General features: G+C 63.6%; 1 protein-coding gene across 2 annotated transcripts in view; it reads left to right on the top strand.

Annotated features, from left to right (window-relative positions):
- Window positions 1-17,264, top strand: part of POC1A (POC1 centriolar protein A) — a 35,562-nt gene that overhangs the window by 805 nt on the left and 17,493 nt on the right. The window contains exons 2-9 of one of the 2 annotated variants that reach the window (XM_079795761.1): window positions 2,860-2,944; window positions 3,752-3,919; window positions 4,255-4,434; window positions 5,619-5,726; window positions 6,484-6,599; window positions 10,157-10,290; window positions 13,165-13,233; window positions 15,254-15,349. In XM_079795761.1, the coding sequence (XP_079651887.1) occupies window positions 3,759-3,919; window positions 4,255-4,434; window positions 5,619-5,726; window positions 6,484-6,599; window positions 10,157-10,290; window positions 13,165-13,233; window positions 15,254-15,349 (864 nt within the window). In that variant the 5' untranslated portion in view covers window positions 2,860-2,944; window positions 3,752-3,758. Of the gene's footprint in view, window positions 1-2,859; window positions 2,945-3,747; window positions 3,920-4,254; window positions 4,435-5,618; window positions 5,727-6,483; window positions 6,600-10,156; window positions 10,291-13,164; window positions 13,234-15,253; window positions 15,350-17,264 lie in introns of both variants that reach the window. The other variant, XM_079795760.1, reaches the window with a different exon arrangement.

The following is a 17,264-nucleotide window of genomic DNA, read 5'->3' as shown; positions in this document are numbered from 1 at the left end:
GGGTGGACCTGAACTTGGCTCTGCCCACGGAGCCTAGAGGTGGGCACTGTCTTACTCTTGTTCTTCCCAGAGAGTCGGGCAGGGCAGTTGCTCTGTTGGGGGCCCTCCCCCAGCTGCCACGCCCTCTGTTGTTGAAAGGGGGACGCGGGCAGGTGTGTTGGGGGCGGAGCTGGGCACCTTTGTTCTGGTTACAGCTCTGTAGGGTGGCAGTGGCCCCGCGGGGCTCCCTGGTGGTACTTGGGGCAGCGGGAGGTGTTTGCAGGCTGGGAGCGATCTCGGTGCTAAGGCGGGAGCTGCCCTTGGATGGAGAGGCCCCCACGTGGGCCTGCTCCTAACTCCTGGCCGGATAATGCTCTTGGAGCAATGGCTCCCGGCTTCCTGAGCGGGGGCCCGGCCTGGGGCCTGGCGCTGGGTGGGGTGGAGATGGTGGCGATGCCAGGGGTCTCCCCGGGCTGACCTTTGGGTTCACAGGCCATTGCTCAGTGGGATGGAGCGGAAGGGGGTGCGATTCTTGAGACGCGGGCTGCTGAAAGGCACCCATTTTCTCTCTTTCGGTCTCGAAAAAATAACAGACGTTATTCACGTACCATGAAATTCACCCTTCTAAAGTGTGAAGCTCAGTGGTTTTTAGTGACTTCACAGTGTTTATTATGCAACCATCACCACTGTCTCATTCCAGAACTATTTTGTCAACTCAGAAACCCCCATACCCAGTGAGCAGTCACCCCCTTCCTGTTTCGGGCTCTCCCCCAGCTCCTGGTCAACGCTAACCTATTTTCTGTCTCTTCGGCGCATTTTGTATAAATGGAATCAGACAGCCCTAGCTGGTGTGGCTCAGTGGATAGAGCACCGGCCTGCGGACTGAAGGGTCCCAGGTTCGATTCCGGTCAAGGGCATGTACCTTGGTTGCTGATCGATGTTTCTCTCTCATCGATGTTTCTAACTCTCTGTCCCTCTCCCTTCCTCTCTGTAAAAAATCAATAAAAAGTACATTTTGTGTAAATGGAATCAGACAAAGCGTGGCCTGTGTGTCTGGCTCTTTCACAGGAATATGTTCTCTGGGCTCACCCGTGCTGTAGCGTGTGCCGGTGCTTCGTGCCTCCCCCGGCTGGGGGCTCCGTCACGTGGGCAGACCCCGTTTTGTTGATCCATTCATCCAGCGAGGCGCTGGGCTTGTCCACTTTCTGCCCGTTAGACTGAAGTGCTCGGCACATGGGTGTGCCGGTCTCTGTGTGGCACGCTCTCAGTTCTTCCAGGTGTTCACCTTGAATTGCTGGGTCATTTGATAAATAACTCTTTAATTTTTTGAGGAACTGCCTAACTGCTTCTTACAGGGGCTCGTTTTTCTTGTTCTTTTTTTAAAGATTTAAGAAAAGATGTTGTCTGTTCTGGCTCTCTCACATTTTCATATGAATTTTAGGTCAACTTGTCAAATTCTGTAAAAAAAAAAAAAAGCCGCCTGGGATTTTCATCGGGATTCTGTTGAATGTGTAGAACTATTTGGGGGATTTTATGCCTTAAAAATATCAGGTTTCCCAAACGGTGGACATGGGCTATCTTTCCATTTAGCTGGGTTTTTTCCCCTAAGTTTCTTTCAATGGTATTTTATAGTTTTCACTGGATACGTCTTATACTTTTGTTAAATCATTCCTATTTTACATCTTTGAAGTGTGTCATAAATAGAACTGTTACCTGACTTTCAGATTGTTCCCTGTTGGTATACAAAAATACAATTGATTTTTACATATTGATTTTGTATCCTACAACCTTACTGAACTTATTTGTTAGTTCTAATCGTCTTTTAGTGGGTTCCTTAGGATCCTATCTACGGTAATAAAGAGGGAATATGATAATTGACCATCACTCCGTCACAAAGATGGCTGCACCCACAGCTGAGGCCAAGTTCCCATAAGGAGCCTTAACAAGCAATCAGCAGGGACCTGAGGCTATGCCCTCCCCCGCCCCTGTGGGGCTTGACAGGGGACCTCAGGCTGTGCCCCCAACCCAGCGGGGCTTGACAGGGGACCTCAGGCCACACACACCCTCACCCCAGCACTGGGCCAGGGGACCTGAGGCTCTGCCCCCCACCCAGCGGGGCTTGACGGGGGACCTCAAGGTGTACCCCCAGTGCTGGGTCGGGGGAACTCAGGCTGCGCCCTCTCCTGGTGGAGCTTGACACGGGACCTGAGGCTGCGCCCCCCTCCCGGTGCTGGGCCGGGAGACCTGAGGCTGCACCCCCCTGCCTGGCAGGGGTTGACGGGGGACCTCAGGCCATGCCCCCCACCCAGTGGGGCTTGACGGGATCGCAGGCCGTGTCCCCCACCTGGCGGGGCTTGACGGAGGACCTCAAGGCACACCCCCCGCCCTGGTCTGGGTTGGGGGACCTTAGGCCACGCCCCCCATCCTGGCACCGGGCCAGGGGACCTGAGGCTACGCCCCCTGCCCAGCAGGGCTTGACAAGGGTGGGACTGGCTAGGTCTGGATCTAGCCCAATGGGGGGCTGGCCGGATCTGGGTCTCATGCGATTTTGAGGTGCATGTGGGTGGTCAGGGACTTGACTCTGGGTCCCATGGTGAGCCCCAGACTCTGACAGGAGGAAGGTTTTTTTATACATTTTACTAATTTTTTTTTATTTCTGACACTTCTATTATAGAGAAAGGGCAAATAGCAATATTAAATTATTTCCTCTAATTAATCCCCTTTTACTGTGCTCGAATTTTGTGCCCCAGGCCACTAGTTTCTTTATATAGGGTCATGCTGTGAGTATTGTAACCCGCACCCCCCCCCCCCCACCCCGCCGCTCGCCCAGAAAGCCTCTTCCTCATCCAGCTGTCCCACGTTTGGCCCTGTCTCCCCCAGGAGGACCCCTCGCTGGAGAGGCACTTTAAGGGCCACCGAGATGCAGTTACCTGTGTGGACTTCAGTCTCAACACGAAGCACCTGGGTAAGGAACCACCCTGTCCTGGGCACTAGCTTATGAGCTGCGAAGGCCAGGGGTCCCCCAGGGAGGTGTGGCCTGGGGAGCAGCGCACTGTGAGGACCCACATGCTCCCTCTGGACCGGCATCGCGCTCCGGGCAGCCCGCTCTCTGGGCGCTGGGCTTCGAGGTGTGAGGCTCAGAGAGGTTGGGCGCCTTTGAGGGAGGGACTGGGGTCTGTGGTTCCCCCTTGAATCTGGCCTGTGGAGTGGGCCCTAAACAGCGCTCCCTCTCCTCAGGCCTCCACTGAGTGTTGTCCACAGTGATGTGGGCGCCTAGGAGATGCCTGCCAGAGGGAAGGATGAGGAGCAGGCCCAGCACCCCTCCCCCACGCCCTTGTGCTGCAGCTGTGCCCTCTTGAGCCCCCAACTTGGCCGTTCGGGGGTTCGTACGCAGCGGCCGTGGCTGTGTCTTGCTTGTTTCTATGGGCGAGATTCCCTCTTCATCTTAGGGTCCAGGTCCCCGCCAGAGGCTGCTGGTCTTGGAAACTAAAATCATTTTTGGTTCATTGTGGGGACTCCCCATGGCTTCTGAGGGGTCGAAGGCCCATTGGGTTGGCCTTGCTCTCCAGTGCCCTCAGGGTGTCTGGGACCTGCCGCCAGGGCTGGTTCCCACGGGGCCTGCTCCACAGGCCTGGTCGGCATTCACTGGAGGTGTGGCTGTTCCCGTGGGGCAAGGGGAGCTGCTGCGCTCCTGTCCCTGTCGCCCCAAAGCCCTGCTGGGGACTCGAGGCCCACAGAGCCGAGGGTCACGGGTTCCGCTCTCCTCAGCCAGCGGCTCCATGGACTCGTGCCTCATGGTCTGGCACATGAAGCCCCAGTCACGTGCCTACCGCTTCGCGGGCCACAAGGACGCTGTCACCTCTGTGAACTTCTCCCCTTCCGGACACCTGCTGGCCTCGGGCTCCCGCGACAAGACCGTCCGCCTCTGGGTACCCAATGTGTGAGTTCCAGACTTTGTGGTCCTTGTCTGCGTCTGGGGCCCTGGGGCCAGCACTGTCCCCACCCCGGTCCCCATCCTGGTCTGGACTGGTCACCGTGGGACATCCCCCCACTCCCGAGGAGGTGCCGTCGGGAGCTGAGGCCTCAGTGGGGGCCCTCCCATCAGGGTCGGAGAGGAATTGGGGGCTGATCCCGGCCATTGTGGAAGCGACACGCCGGCTGCTGCTGCACGTGGGTGCCGTGGGGGCTCTGGACGCTCAGGCCCGGTGGACTTAGGGGAGGGCTCCCAAGGGGGAGGGCCCTCCCGTCGCTGATTCTGGGTGCCTGTCCTCGCAGCAAAGGTGAGTCAACTGTGTTTCGTGCCCACACGGCCACGGTGCGGAGCGTCCATTTCTGCAGCGACGGCCAGTCCCTCGTGACAGCCTCCGACGACAAGACCGTCAAGGTGTGGTCCACCCATCGCCAGAAGTTCCTGTTCTCCCTGAGCCAGCACATCAACTGGGTTCGCTGTGCCAAGTGAGCGTCCTGCCCAAGACTCTCGGAGGCACCCGGGGGGGGGGGGTGTACAGAGGGCCTGCCAGGCGCCAGCACCCTGACCTTGGGCAAGGTAGCACTCCCTAATCTTCCTGAACCTCGGCTTCCTTATCTAGGAAATGGGAACAATAATACCTCTTCCGTTATAAGTTGTTGAACAGCTTCACTGAGCTGATGGGTGACAAGTAGTTATCCGGTTGTCATGGTGACCGACACCAGGGCTTAAACAGCCCAGGGCAAGACAACAGCGATAAGATGACGTCAGCACTGCCACCCCGTTTCCTCTGACTCCTCCTGGCAGTCCTGGGGGGTGGGGGTGTCACTCGGTTTGCATGAGGAAACTGAGGCTCAGAACAGGGCAGTATCTTGCCCCGGGCACAGGGTGGGTGCAGAGCTGGGTCCAGCCCGTCTCTGCACCGAGGTTGCCTCCTTTCTTCTCGGGGTGCTGCTCCTCGGGTGGATCTTGTCCCAGGTCTGTCGGACGGGGCCAGGCTTCTTGCTGGCCTTTCCTTTGGTGTGGGGAGCAGTGCTGAGGGGCCGGGGTGACCCAAAGGACCTTTCGGAGGCCATAAATGTGTCTGCTTCCAGCTTTTTCTTTCTTTCAACAGAGGTCTCACCTGTCAGATCTCTGATCCAGTGGAGGAGGTTGGGGGTGTGGGACACTGGGAACCACAGGAGTCATGGCTGTGTTCTGGGGACCCCATGCAAGTTCCATGTTCTCCAGGGCACCTGTTCCCTTGCGCTGGGAGGTCCCTGAGGCTCTGAGGCCTCACCGTCAGGCTCCCGAGAGAGGAGGGGCCAGGCCAGCAGACAAGTGGCGGCGCCCCGGAACCCCACATTGTTGCAGGCAGCTTGTGTGTTGCTGACCCACTGGGAGTCAGAGACTTGGGACCTGGAACAATGCGGGCTTTAGGCCACCTTAACACTGACAGCACCGGCAGTCCCTGCGCACATCGCCTCTCCCCGCCATGCGCGGGCCTGCCCTCCTGTGCCTGCCCCATCTCAGAGGGGCAGCCGCGGCCCAGGGTCACTGGGGTCAGAGCAAGGCGTGTGGCCTGCTGGTTCCTGGGGTCAGGTGGTGGCAGTGCAGGAGGGTGGCTGTGGGAGGTGGGGTGTGGCGCCCGTGACAGCTCAGCCTGTGGTGTGACTTGCCTTGTCTGACTCAGGTTCTCCCCCGACGGGCGGCTCATCGTGTCCGCCAGTGATGACAAGACTGTCAAGCTGTGGGACAAGACCAGCCGGGAGTGTGTGCACTCGTACTGCGAGCACGGCGGGTGAGTCCCCGGCCGCCTCCGCCTGCGGAGCTTCAGAAAGCAGGGGCCAGGCAGCCATCTCTGCCACCCCCTGGCTCCAGCTGTCCTGGTGGCTGGAAGGTTCAGCCCACCCCTACCAATAAGGGGGAAGCTTAACCCCTTGGGGTGGGCTCTACCCCGGGGCACGTAATTCTTGGGGCCCCTCTTTTCACCCTCTGCTTCTCAGAATTGTGATGCCTCTGAAAGCAGGTGAACCCACACCCCCTAAAAGCGCGCAGGTGTGATCCCTGTGCGGCGGTGGCTTTATAAGTGAAAGGGATCGCGACCTTGTAGCGGGCGGTGGCTCTTCACACTGCCGTGTCATCGGGAGCAGGAGGGGCCTGCAGCTCAGCAAGACTCCCCTCTTCTGGGTTCCTAATGCACCCGAGCTTCTGCCCTCGCAGTGAGCCCCTCTGAGAGCTGGCCATGCTACCCAGCTGGGTGTCCTGCCTGGGCACACTGAGGGCCCCAGGCCCTGCTGGCCCTCGCGTGGGCCTCAGCGGGCAGGCCTGCCTGCCTCCAGCCCTGGCGAGGGCGCCGTCTCTGCCCCGGAGCCCCGAGCAGCGCTGACCGTGGTCTGAAGACTGCTTTCTGCCCTTGTGTTTCGAAGTCGGTGCTGTCACCGCTCCTCCTCGCTCTCCTCGGCACCTGCTGCAGAGACGGTGGGGGGAGCATTCTGGGGCAGCACGGGCAGATGAGAGAGAGCACAGCCTCTGACGTGACGGCCCTGTCTCTCCAGCTTCGTCACCTACGTGGACTTCCACCCCAGCGGCACGTGCATTGCGGCCGCCGGCATGGACAACACGGTGAAGCTGTGGGACGTGCGGACCCACCGGCTCCTGCAGCACTATCAGCGTGAGTGTCTGCGCCCCGGGGCTGCTGCCAGCGCTGGCTCAGTGCCGCCTCGGAGAGCCTGTGGACAGCCCTGTCGGTGGGGGAGCCTGGTCCGTCAGGATCTCCAGGGGCGGGTAGCCTTGGCCAGGAGATGGACAAGCCCTTTGTCCCACTTAGGAGTGGCAGAGGCGCATGCTCACTGCAGGGCCAGCTGGGGAGGGAGCCCTTCTGGGTCTCTGGCCCAGGCTCCTCTCCAGGGGCACCTCAGGCGCGGCCTGTCCTGCCTCCCCCTGTCGTAGAGGCTCTGCCCCCAGGGCCACGCTGGCAGCGCTGGCCTGCGAAGGGGCCTAAGTTTAATGTTCATGGGCTCACTTCCACAATTCACACTGAACACGGGAAGGACACGTCTGGACAAGGTATGGGCCTGCGGTTCAGAGCAACACCCCACAAGCCCTTCCTAGTGGGTTCTCCGATGCTGGAGGACAGCACTTTCTTGGGGTAACCAAAGTGACAGGCCTCCAAGAAGGGGGAGCAGGTGGACTTGAAAGGCACGTGGTGGAGGGGGCTCTGCACCCACGTCCGTGTCCTAGCTGCGTGACTTGGGTGGGTCGTGACCCCTGGGCTTCCTGGGGCAACGACGGGGCCTCTCACAGGTGGTGCTGGGAGGGTAGAGTTGGTCCGTGGAAGAGCTTGGAGAGTGCCTGGCACGAAGTGGGAGCCAGGGAAGTCCGAGTGACCATGACCAGGATGCTGCTGATACTAGGGCTCAGTCTGGAGTGGGGAGGTCTGGTGTCCTCGCAGGCCAGGCTCCGTGGTCAAGGCCTGTAGTACCCTGCACGACCACCAGGTGGCAGGGCCAGCCACAGGAACCAATTTTCTCCACAGAGCCCTGGCGTTTGTCACTGATGATGCCCCTTTCAGAGGCTTCTAGAACAGCTCCTAGAGCTGCAGCGGGGGTCTGCCCGCTACCTGGAGGCCACGCCTCTCCCCCCGCAGGCTTAGAGGCCCTTCTTCTGCTCCAGGCCTGAACTGGACGTTGGGGAAGGTGGGCAGGCACAGAGGAGCCCTGGCGTCAGCCGGAAGGGCTTGGACAGGGAGAGTGGGGAGGTGCAGGGTTAGGAGCGCAGGCTGCCCCGTCTGTGAAGGGATGGCACCAGTGCCCTGGTTACGGGTTCCTGAGGATGGTCATGCAGTGCGGGGAGTGTGGTTGGGGAGGCCGGGCCCGCCTGAGGGTCGGGAGCCGGGTCTGCTGGTGGTGGGTGCAGCAGTGGGCGTCCATTGGGGAAGGCCTTGAACGCCGTGCTCTGGCCCAGTTCTAAAGATGCAGGCTGGCTGCCGCGCTGGGACCGGCCGTCCCTGGAGTGAGGGATGAGCGGCACCTGAGGACCAGTGCCGAGAAGTGCGTGGCCAGAAGCAGTGAGTGGGTGGCAGGCGGGTGGGCTGTCCGTGCCCGATGTCCGAGTGGGGGCTGAGCGTCAGCGGAGCAGGTCCGGCCGGGATGGGTTTGGAGCAGAGGTAGGAGCCAGTGCTGTGGGTGGAGGGGCCAGCTGGGCCCGGGATCTAGCATGAAGAGGGCTGCGGCCCTCCCGGGTCCATGGGAGAACAAGGCCCACAAAGCAGCCAGAGGGAGGGCTGCGGCCCCTCCCGGGGCCATGGGAAAACAAGGCCCACAAAGCAGCCAGAGGGAGGGCTGCGGCCCCTCCCGGGTCCACGGGAGAACAAGGCCCACAAAGCAGCCAGAGGGAGGGCTGCGGCCCCTCCCGGGTCCATGGGAGAACAAGGCCCACAAAGCAGCCAGAGGGAGGGCTGCGGCCCCTCCCGGGTCCACGGGAGAACAAGGCCCACAAAGCAGCCAGAGGGAGGGCTGCGGCCCCTCCCGGGTCCATGGGAGAACAAGGCCCACAAAGCAGCCAGAGGGAGGGCTGCGGCCCCTCTCCCAGCACGAGGGCTGAGGAGGCAGAGCCGGGTGAAGAAAGCGGGGTCTCCTGTAGCGGGCGGTGGGGGGGCGGGCACAGAGCAGTTGGGAAGGTGGAGGTGCTGTGGAGAGGTCCCTGGGGTCCTAGGGAGCAGGCTTGGCATTGGGGGTGGGGGTGGGGGAGGTCAGCGACTGGCAGGGCTGGGGCTCGGTGGCCTCAGGGGCCCAGGCCCGAGGGACCCTGTGGGGAGGTTTCAGCCTGGCTTTGCTGCTGCCTTTCCTTTGTGCCAGCGCCACTCGGTGAGCCCAGCACTGCTCCCTGCCGCGATGTAGGTCAGAGGCTCCGGGGGGCTGGGGTACCCCGCAAACAACCGAATTCCCTTGGAGCTTCAGGCAGGGTACGTGGTGGTGTTCACAGGGCAGCAAGCCCCTCCCCCTACCCTAAGCGCCAGCAGAGCCTGGTGGTTGGGGGGGGCCACCCTCTTTGTTGCTGGAGGGAGCTGGCCAGGTCTGCTATGGTCACCGGCCCCCAGACAGCTCGGTGGCAGCACCTTCTCCCGAGAGGCTCTCCCCTGCCCAGAGCGAGGCTGATTCTCCAACCTGGCAGCTGCGCGGTGCTGTCCCTGATCCCCAGGAAACCCCGGGGGAGGTTTTAAAGACACAGTAACAGCCAGGTCACCCCAGTGACGGGTGAACCCCAGGCACTCCTGAGTGGGCTTTGGGTGTGTGAGGTTGTTGGCTCTATCGGAAGAATTCCGTTCGCGATACTGCGTGGCCAGCTGCCCCAGGGTTGTGCTCCCCGCAGGCAGGCCTGGCCGCCGGGTGGATGGGCCCCGTGCGCTGTAGGAGGGAGCTGGTGCAGTTTGTCTCAGGCGAGGGGCTGTTGCTGCGGGGCGCTCTGGTTTCCCAGCTCAGCAGGGAGTCGGCAGGTGCCGGGCCTGGGAGCGCCCGTCCCGCGGAGGTGGGTGAGGCCCATACGTCCAGCCACACTAGTTGTTCAGACATGTGGGCAGCAGCCCCCGCCCCGAGCCACAGTGTGCTTTGTGGCTTCCAGGCACGTGCAGGTCTGTCACCCCGTGGCCGGCCTGGGGGTCAGTAGGCTGCTCCCCGTCTCACAGGGGCAGTTTGAGGCTTGCCCACGGTCATGCAGCGTGAAGCCGAGAATCTGGGTCTGCGACTCAGGGCCCCTGAGTCTGGCTTCTGTCCACCATCTCACGCTGGGCTCCTGGCACCAAGTTGATGCTAGTCATTGGCTTGCCCAGGCCCCTGAGGGCTTGGCCTGGCCTCGCTGGAAGCGTTAGCTAGAGCTCCCCGTTCTCTGTCCCCTAGGCCGCAGCCTCCCCCAGGTGTGGTCACGGGGTTTTACCGCAGCTGTGCAGCCAGCTGTGCCCCTTGGCTTGGCCTCTGAGACCAAAGGGGCTGGTCAGCGGCAGTGCAGTCTCCCCGCGCCGGCCAGCTCATGGCCCTCCCCCACCAGCCCTGCAAGGCATCCACGTGACATTCACGGATCGAGCAGCTGTCCTGGGAAGTCCTGTGGGGCTCCCCGGAGCTCCTCGGAGCGAGGGCCACCCCGCCCCAGCCTCGGGTGGCCTGATGGCCCGTCCTCAAGCCTCAGCAGGGCCCCGGGCCTCCCAGCCACGCCTGACGGGTGCCTCTTCCCCAGTGCACAGCGCCGCTGTGAACGCCCTCTCCTTCCACCCGTCGGGAAACTACCTGGTCACCGCCTCCAGCGACTCGACCCTGAAGATCGTGGACCTCATGGAGGGCCGGCTGCTCTACACGCTCCACGGGCACCAGGTGAGGGGCCTGCGCCGCGTGGAGTGGGGCCATCGAGGCGGCAGTTTGTGGTCCCCTCGCTGCCTGGGCGGTGGGGTGAGATGCAGGAACAGGTTTGCCCCCATCAGACCTGTGACCTCCATCAGAGTGCTGGGCCTGGCCCGCAGCTGAGTAGGGACTAGGGGGTTCAGTGGGGTAGGAGGGGGCAGGCGGCATCTGGACGTGGTTGTCAGACTCCCCTGGGCTGGTTGAGTGCCGCCTGTCCCCTCAGGACCTGGGCATCTCTTGGTCCCGCGGGAGTGGAGCCCTGTAGCCACTGCCCTGCTGGCCTCGGGGTCTCCAGGCTCTGCAGGCACCGCCGCCTGGGAGCCTCAAACAACGAGCGGGAGGGAGGCCTGCGCATCTGCGGGAACCCCTGGGCTCGGGGCGGCTGTGTGGGAACCCCTGGGCTCGGGGCGGCTGTGCGGGAACCCCTGGGCTTGGGGCGGCTGTGCGGGAACCCCTGGGCTCGGGGCGGCTGTGCGGGGCAGCTGTGCGGGAACCCCTGGGCTCGGGGCGGCTGTGCGGGAACCCCTGGGCTCGGGGCAGCTGTGCGGGGGCGGCTGTGCGGGAACCCCTGGGCTCGGGGCGGCTGTGCGGGGCAGCTGTGCGGGAACCCCTGGGCTCGGGGCGGCTGTGCAGGGCACCTGTGTGGGAACCCCTGGGCTCGGGGCAGCTGTGCGGGGGCGGCTGTGTGGGAACCCCTGGGCTCGGGGCGGCTGTGCAGGAACCCCTGGGCTCGGGGCGGCTGTGCAGGAACCCCTGGGCTCGGGGCGGCTGTGCGGGGGCGGCTGTGTGGGAACCCCTGGGCTCGGGGCGGCTGTGCGGGGGCGGCTGTGCAGGAACCCCTGGGCTCGGGGCGGCTGTGCAGGAACCCCTGGGCTCGGGGCGGCTGTGCAGGAACCCCTGGGCTCGGGGCGGCTGTGCGGGGGCGGCTGTGTGGGAACCCCTGGGCTCGGGGCGGCTGTGCGGGGGCGGCTGTGCAGGAACCCCTGGGCTCGGGGCGGCTGTGCGGGAACCCCTGGGCTCGGGGCGGCTGTGCGGGGGCGGCTGTGTGGGAACCCCTGGGCTCGGGCGGCTGTGCGGGGGCGGCTGTGCGGGAACCCCTGGGCTCGGGGCGGCTGTGCAGGGCAGCTGCACACCTGAGTGGGGCTTGCCGGGGTCTGCAGGTCTGCTTGCTGTGCCCCTAGTAGTCCGGCCCCTCGGCTCTTCTCCCCCAGGGCCTGAGTCCCGGAGGCCAGGCCTGGTATCCGAGGGCCCTGGGCGGCTGGGGTGCAATGCCCTCTCTGAGCTCTGCAGTCTTCCTGTGCCATCTGCCCGGGCCCTGCCAGAGAAGCAGGAGGAAAGGGGGTCCCTGCTACTTGCTGTATCCAGGACCGACTTGGGGGTCAGGACTGCCCAGGAGCCTCCTCCCCCAGCTCCCCTCGCTGCAGCAGGAAAACCCCGAGCAGAAGGGCTCTCCCACCAACCGCGGCTGCCCTCCGGAGCCTTGTGCCCCGAGCAAGGCCCTGTAGCTGTGTGGCAAGCGGGGAGGCAATGCACTCGAAATAGAGGCTGATTTTTCTGTATTTTCTGCAACATCTCAAGCCATGCTCATTTGGTTTAAGTCCCAGAGCTATTTGGGAGAGGGTGGTGGGCGGGATGTGGGTGGGAGTTAAATCTGGTGTTTGTGGCTGTGCAGTTGGTGTTCGTGTCGCTGTGGAGTGACTGAATGGCACAGGGACCACTGGCATATGGTTCCACGCGCCCCAGCTGGCCCACCGTGCGGGCAGGCAGCCATTGCTGAGCCCGGAACCCCACCCAGGGCTGCTGTCTGTGCTCGGGAGCTTGGTCGTTGTGCAATCACGGGCTCAGATACAGATCCACCGATGTTACTGCAGCTTGTGCATACGGGGGCCCCGCTGGGCTGGGACAGTGGCCACCAGGGGGCCTGGCCTGCGGGAGGTGAGGCAGCGGTGTGACTGGCCTGGGCGTGTGGGCCACCTGGGCTGCTCCAGGGGAGGGACGGTCATGCCTCCTGGCCTGGATGGTTAAGAGGGGGAACAGCCCTGCCCAGTTTGCCTACAGACCCAAGGGTTGCAGGTTCAATCCCTGGTCCTGGTCAGTCGGGGCAAGTGTGGGAGACAACCAGTCGATGTGGCTCTCTCACCTCTCTCTCTCTCTCCCTCTCTCCCCTTCCCCTTCCCTCTCTCTTCCACATCCCCCCCTCCTCTGCTTTCTCTAAAAATCCATGGAAAAAATATCCTCGGGTGAGGATTTAAAAAAAGGGGCGGGGGGACAGCTCATTAGTTTCAATGTGAGTAACCCAGCCGTCGGCCTGGCCTCTGTCCCCTGCCTGCAGCCCACGGTTGAGGGCTGGGAGCGGTGTCCTGGCCACGGTCAGGAGAGAGCCTCGGCGTGCCAGGGCAGCAGCTCCGCCCGGAGGGCCTCCTTGCTGACAGGGCCACCTCTGGGACACACAGCAGCTCAGCAGACGCTGGCGAGCGAGCGAGTGCCGGAGCCTCCTGGGGGGTTGCTAGGAGGAGGGTCTGAGTGCGGTCAGAGGCCAGAGCGCCCGCTGCCCCGGCCGGGACCGGTCACTGCCTCTCGGGCTGCTGGCCTCTCCTTGGGAAGTGGGGACAGTGGTGCCAGCCCAGCGTGGCTGCCAGGGTGGGCTGTCCTGCTCATTGCACAGCCCGTGACCTGGCTTCGTCCTGGCAGAGGTCTGAGGGTGGCGCTCACGCCCGGGTTGGGGACCGAGGCCGAATGAGCCCTCAGCCCTTTGTCCGGGGCTGCGGCCGCTCAGCTCCGGGTTTCTTGCCGTGCTTCTGGAATCTAGGGTGACCTTTGCGTGCGTGCTTTCTCGCTTGTTCACAGGGTCCGGCCACCACTGTTGCCTTCTCCAGGACGGGGGAGTACTTCGCTTCCGGCGGCTCCGACGAGCAGGTGCGTGAGGAGCGGCCTGGATCTCCGGGTGCTGACTGACGGGGTGCTGACCGACCGGCCGGGCTGAGGGGTTCGGGGAGGCGGGGCCCGCGTTCCTCGTGGCTTTCAGTGGCCACAGAGGCAGGAGCTGGGGGCGGGTGCTCAGACCCAGGGCCCTTGCCTCCCCAGAGCAGGTGCCGACCCCCATGGCAGGGTCTCAGAACATTCACCGCTCACGCCAGCCTGGGGCCTGGCTGCTGCCACGGACGAGCTAGAACAAAGCTTTAAACCACTTCTTTCTCCTGGTCATGTGTGAATAGTGAGGTCACTAGTGGGTGCTTACTGTGAGCCAGGAGTGTAGGGCACGGGGCCGGCGCTCTGCCTCATGTAGTCCACACGACAGCTGTGGGCAGCCCTCTCACCCCCCGTCCTGTGGCGAGGAAACAGTTTCAGCAGAGCCGGGGTGCCCTGGAGCCCCCACTCCGTGGTCGGTGCCCTTGGCTCCTGGCTCACCTGCGTGCTGTTGGCGGGGCGGGGGGGTGTCAGCATTTTCAGACTCCAAGGCTGCAGAGGACACTTGTGAGGAGGGCCTGGCCTACTTGTCACCCTGTGGGCTGAGGCCCTGGGGTCTGGCCCAGGCCTGGCATCTGGGAGGCCTCGGGGGCGTTGATGACTTGCCCTGGGAAACCTCTCCAGGTTCCCAGGTGGCGCTGTCTGTCCAGGGAGGAAGGGCGGCCATTCTGAGCCACTTCTGACCTGGTGGGCCGCCCAGGAGGCCTCTCCTGATGCCGGGCCTCAGCTCTGACCGCTCAGCCACCCTCCCAGGGAGCCCAGCTGCAGCCCCGTGGACGGTGTTGGTTGTGTGTCTGCCATGAGATGGGGGTTGGGGGACGGGGGTTTCCAGCAAAGCTCAGGTGAGAGACGGCAGGCGTCTTCCCAGACCTGCACTAACCAGACGAGGGAGGAGGAAAGCAGGGGGACCCCGAGCCTTCCCTGGGCCGGGAGGCCTGGCTCGTGGCGTGGGAGTCAGTAAATCCACGGCACACGGCAAGTCCTGGTGAAGACGGGCACACGGTCCAGGAGGCAGCCTGGGAGCACGCAGGGCTCTGTCCACACTGGCCCGTCCCCGGGCGGCTGCTGCCGTCCGCGCCCACTGCCTCCCTGAAGTCGGTTCTGAGGGCCTTGGGGTGACCTCTGCCAGCGTCCCTTCCTGTCCTGGTGGCCCTTTTGCTGCTGGAATTGGCCCCGCGGTGGGACGCCCGGGGCACGCTGAGTTTGCGTCTTGTGTGGATACTCTGCCCGCTGTCCTGGAAGTGGGCCTACCCGAGGGCAGCCACACGAGGCTGACACCCTCAGCAGGGGGCGCTCTTGCCGCCCAGGAGCCTCCAGACGTGAAGGTCCTCCCAGTGGGAGGTGAGCTAAAGCGGGTTACCCACTTCTCCCTGGTGCCAGTGTCTGTGCCGAGCTGGGAGCCTCCCTGCAGCCCTGTGAGGGGGGAACTAGGATTGTGCCCTTTTCACAGAGGAGGAAACTGAGGCAGAGAGGTTGAGTCCCTTGCCTAGAGTTGGGTGGAACCGGGATCTTCACTCCCGTGGTCTGGGCTGGAGTCCACATGTCCACCACTTCTCATGGCCGCAGGCAAGGCCACCGCTCTTGGGACCCCTGTTTTAGTGGGGAGACATGATAAGTGAGGAAAGGGACAGATTAGGCAGCGACCCCAGTGCTCTGAAGGAAGTAGGGGCCTGGTGAGAATTAGCAGGGCCGGGAAGGCCTCTGAGCAGGTGGCGGTGCAGCGGCCGGGACAGCCCAGGCAGGGGACCAGCAAGGGCAGGGGCCTGGTGGTGGCCCGTCCAGGTCCCCTCCAGGCCTGTCCAAAGGCCCGCTCTGCGGAGGTGGGGCAGGTCCCACAGTTGAGTTGGGTGTCAGGTGGGGATCACTGTCCTGCCTCTGGCCCGGAGCTATGGGGGCGGCCTGTGGGCCCATCTTCTCCATGAGGAGTGGCGAGGGCGTCTCCCCTAAGTCTGTTTGCTCGTCTCGGCAGGTGATGGTCTGGAAGAGCAACTTCGATGTGGATTACGGAGACGTCGCGAAGGGGCCGAGGCCTCCGGCCGCGCTGGCCAGCTCCTCCAGGAACCTGGTAAGCGGCCTGCAGGCGGGCGTGAGCCTGGCGGCCTGGGTCACGGCGAGCTGCATTGGGCTCGGAGACGGTGGGGGTCAAGGCTGGTCACGGAAGCGACTAGTAAGACCTTGTCATTTAGCGAATACGCTTCGGCCCTCGTGGTGTTGCTTTGTTTCAGATTTGGGGTGAGCAGCCAGGGCGGGAGGGCCGCAGCGCAGGCGGGCTGCTGGGGCCTGGGCCCGGCGGCCCACTGGGCGGGGTGTTGCCACGGCACCCACTGCGGGGGTGAGGCCCGAGGCACGGTTCCTGGAGGGCGCAGGCTGCAGCCACAGCTGGGCCTGTGGTTCTCACTTCCTTTTGTTTAAACCACGGAAAGGAAGTGCCTCAGCTACACGCCATTTCAGCGCCGTGGTGGTCAGAGGGCACTCCGTGTTCCTGAGTTAAGACAGTCAGTGACGTTTGGGGGAACCGATAACTGAATAAGGTGCATTCAGCTTTGGCTGAAACCCACACTGCAGCCGAGGTTGTGAGCCGGAGGGTCCCAGGCCCCAGTGGCCGCAGGCCGGGAGCTCCCTCCTGGCCCCGGAGGCAGCGTGGCCTCTCCACCCCCGGAAACTGGCCCGGACAACAGGAAGTGGCTTGTCCAAGGCCCTGCGTGCCAAGGCTGCCCAGAATAGAACCAGGAAGCCTGGTCCATCCAGCCTTTGGCTACTAGGGACCCCCTCTTCCCCACGCTCCCGCCTTCCCCAGCCCAGGGGAGGGCGCCCCCTGTCTCTCAGGAAGGCTGGTAACACCAAGGGGAGGACCCCACACCCCTCTTCTCGGAGTTGTGAGGAGAGGGACTTGGACAAGGGCGGGGCCTCTCGTCCTTGGTCCCGGCTCAGGGATGGGGGTGGGCACCCTTGCTTTCCAGAACTGTGGGGCCTGGTCACCTGGGAAGAGGCCTGTGGCGGGAAGCCAGCAGGACAGGGCAGGGTGGGCATCCCCACGGGGCTCTAGTGGAGGGAAGCATGTGGGCTCTGGGGTCTGAACCCTGCTGTGCGGCTCCAGGCAAAGACCCCACTTCCCCGGCCTGGGTTTACGGTAAGTAACCAAAAGGACCTCTAGCAACTGGTTTTCTTCAGGGAAGACCCGCTCCAGCCCACGGAGACTGTCCTTGCCGTCCCGCCTGTGGGCTCGCCTGCATGGGTCAGGCCTAGTGAGTGGGGTGGTGGCTGCCAGGGGCTTGGCTTCTCAGGGAGCCCATGAGCACCATTGCTGTGGGCCCTGCCCCCCAGCTCTCGAATCTCTGACCCCGCCCCTGGCTCTGCATACTCCAAGGACCTTGGCCCTGGAGTCACGGCCGGGCATTTGAGGACTAGGAAGCCCATCGGGCCAGGTGCTGGGTCTTGCATTCCTGACGGTGGGCTTGTTAGAGTGTGGCAGTTAAAAGCGGGGGGCAGACAGGACGGGCAGCCCCATGAGCCCGAGACAGCCCCCCTGCCCGGACCCCCGCCCAGGACCCGGCTCTGCGTCGCTCAGCTCCTGCTGGAACGAAGGCCGTCCCCGAGCCTGCTCTGAACGGGCCTGTTCACTGCGCAGCTATTTTCAGCCTCGGGGGGATTCACAGCTTATTTTTAGGCGCTTTCCACGGTGAAAAGCAAAAGCGGTTTCCCAGCCCTTCAGAATGTAACGGGTCCCCCTCTCTCTTGTCTCTCGGCCGCGTTGTGATGAGGGCTTTGCTGTGGTCGGGGCGCTTCCTCTGCTTGGGGGGCCGCAGAGGAAGGGCTGAGGGTGGGCAGGAAGCTGCGAGGCTGGAGCGAGGTTGGAGGGTTCCGAGCAGGAGGCCTCCCGGAGGGGCTGTGAGGCCCGCGAGCATCCGTGCAGCCGGTCCTCGCCCGCTCCCTCCCTCCTGCTGTCTGCTCTGGGGCCTGTCCCTGAGGCTTAAGGACCT

The sequence above is a fragment of the Cnephaeus nilssonii genome (assembly GCF_951640355.1).
Source record: "Cnephaeus nilssonii genome assembly, chromosome: 17".
Classification (NCBI taxonomy): Eukaryota; Metazoa; Chordata; class Mammalia; order Chiroptera; family Vespertilionidae; genus Cnephaeus; species Cnephaeus nilssonii.
Note: the sequence above shows the minus strand (reverse complement) of the source record. Positions and strands in the feature narration are given on the sequence as shown.